A 2,197-nucleotide genomic window follows, 5' to 3' on the forward strand; every position below is an offset into this window, starting at 1 on the left:
TATATATATATATATTATATATATATATATATATATATATATATGTATGTATGTATAAATGCACAGATATACATACAACACATACATACATGTGTGTGTGTGTATGTGTGGGTATGTATATATATGTATATATGTATAAATGTACATATATACATACCCACACATACACACACACATGTTTGTATGTGTTGTATGTATATCTATGCATTTATACACACACACACACATATATATATACATATATATATATATAATATATATATATAATATATATATATATATATATATATACGACGAGGTGGAAGAATTCTATCGACAACTAGACAAAGGGCTGGCTATGAAGTCCACTTACACTGTCGTGATGGGAGAGAGAAACGAGAGAGGAGAACGTTTGGCTACCATGGCAGAGGCGAGGCAGCTCTACATCGGAAACAGCCTATTCAGAAAGAGAGAGAGGAAGAGATGGACTTGGATATCGCCGAACTCTAAGCACCGAAGCGAGATCGACTACATCCTGGTTGATAAGCGACGCATATTGCATGACGTCTCCGTCATGACGCCATTCAACACCGGCAGCGATCATCGTCTGGTAAGGGCGAGGGTCGTCATCGACAGGAAGAGGGAAAAGATGGCGTTATATTTGGCGTCGAAGGAAAAACGTGTCCGAGTCTACAACGAGGCAAAGCTGCAGGAAGCCATCATGCAGGAAGACTACAACTCACTGATAGGGAAACTGAAGGAGTGTTTAAGGAAGGCTAAGGGTGTATGCCCAAGAGAAAAGAAGGGAAGAATCTCGGAAGAAACTACGAAGTTATTCGAGAAGAGGAAAATATGAAGAGGACTATTGAAGATCACCTTCAATATTCCATTCTCAGCAGAGTAATTCGTCAGCAACTAAAGAAATACTTTGAGGCGTACCGGATGGAGAAGCTCTTGAAGGCCGCAGAGGAAAAGAAGAGCCTCAAGAAATGCAAGAGGGACATGGTACTATATAGATCGGAGGTGACGGCCCTGAAAAATACAAATGGAGTGCCGGTCAACGAGAAGAGCGAGATGGAAAAAGTTTGTGAAGACTTCTACACCAAGCTCTTTAAGTCTACCAGAAATGTCCAGCCGTTACCACCACTCCAACAGGAAGAAAACATGCCCCCTATCCTTGTCAGTGAGGTTGAAAGAGCCATCGGCTCGATGAAAAACGGAAAGGCTCCAGGGAAAGACGATGTAACATCGGAGGTGCTAAAGTCCAGAGCAGCTCTGGAAAATCCTCGCTGAGCGATTTATGCACTATCTAGACAAGGGAAGAATTCCCTCGCAGTGGAAAGAGTCAAATACCATCCTGCTGTATAAGAAGGGCGACAGAGAAGATCTAAAGAACTACCGACCCATATGCCTGCTGTCTCACGTGTACAAGCGGTTCACGAAGATAATTCTGAACAGGTTGTCACGTCGTCTCGACAAACAACAACCGAGGGAACAAGCAGGCTTGCGGAAGAACTACAGCACAATGGACCATATATTTACTCTAACGCAACTGCTTGAGCGAGCAAATGAGTACAAGCTGCCTCTTTGCGTTGCGTTTATAGATTATGAGAAGGCCTTCGATAGCGTCAAAACCAACGCAGTGCTGAACTCGCTGCAGAGGCAAGGAATTGAAGCGGCGCAATATGTGCAGCTGCTCAGAGAGGCAAATTCCGGATGCACCACCGACATAGCTCTACTCCCATCACCCATACGAGTGCCGGTCGAGAAGGGAGTGAAGCAAGGAGATACAATCTCCCCAAAACTTTTCACTACATGTCTCGAACAGATCATCAGAGACATCGACTGGCAAGGTGATGTCAGCATCAATGGCGAGCTCCTCACTCACCTCCGTTTCGCTGACGACATCGTACTCATCGCTGAAAACATGGATCAGCTTCAGACCATGCTGACGGAGCTCGACATCAAAAGTTCTGCAGTAGGTCTCAAGATGAACCGCATGAAAACAAAGTTCATGCGGTCAGACAATGTACCAACAGGTAGAATGGTGATCGGCAGTGATGAAATAGAGGAGGTGAGGGAATATGTCTACCTGGGACAGGAAGTAAATATGTGCCGGGTTATCAAAAAGGAGATCTTACGGAGAGTAAGAGCCGGATGGAAGGCGTTCAATGGCATAAGGGATGTGCTCAAGCGAAGGTTGGACAGGACCACCCGC

General features: G+C 44.5%; 1 protein-coding gene across 1 annotated transcript; it reads left to right on the top strand.

Annotated features, from left to right (window-relative positions):
- The first annotated feature begins 765 nt into the window (after positions 1 to 765).
- Positions 766 to 1,272, top strand: LOC115218543. The gene has a single exon (XM_029788419.1). The coding sequence runs from the start codon at positions 766 to 768 to the stop codon at positions 1,270 to 1,272; it is 507 nt and encodes a 168-aa protein (XP_029644279.1).
- The last annotated feature ends 925 nt before the right edge of the window (positions 1,273 to 2,197 follow it).

The sequence above is a fragment of the Octopus sinensis genome, linkage group LG13 (assembly GCF_006345805.1).
Source record: "Octopus sinensis linkage group LG13, ASM634580v1, whole genome shotgun sequence".
Lineage (NCBI taxonomy): Eukaryota > Metazoa > Mollusca > Cephalopoda > Octopoda > Octopodidae > Octopus > Octopus sinensis.

Coding starts and splice junctions, on each gene's coding strand:
- LOC115218543 (XM_029788419.1), top strand. CDS start 766: ATGCCCAAGAGAAAAGAAGGGAAGAATCTCGGAAGAAACTACGAAGTT.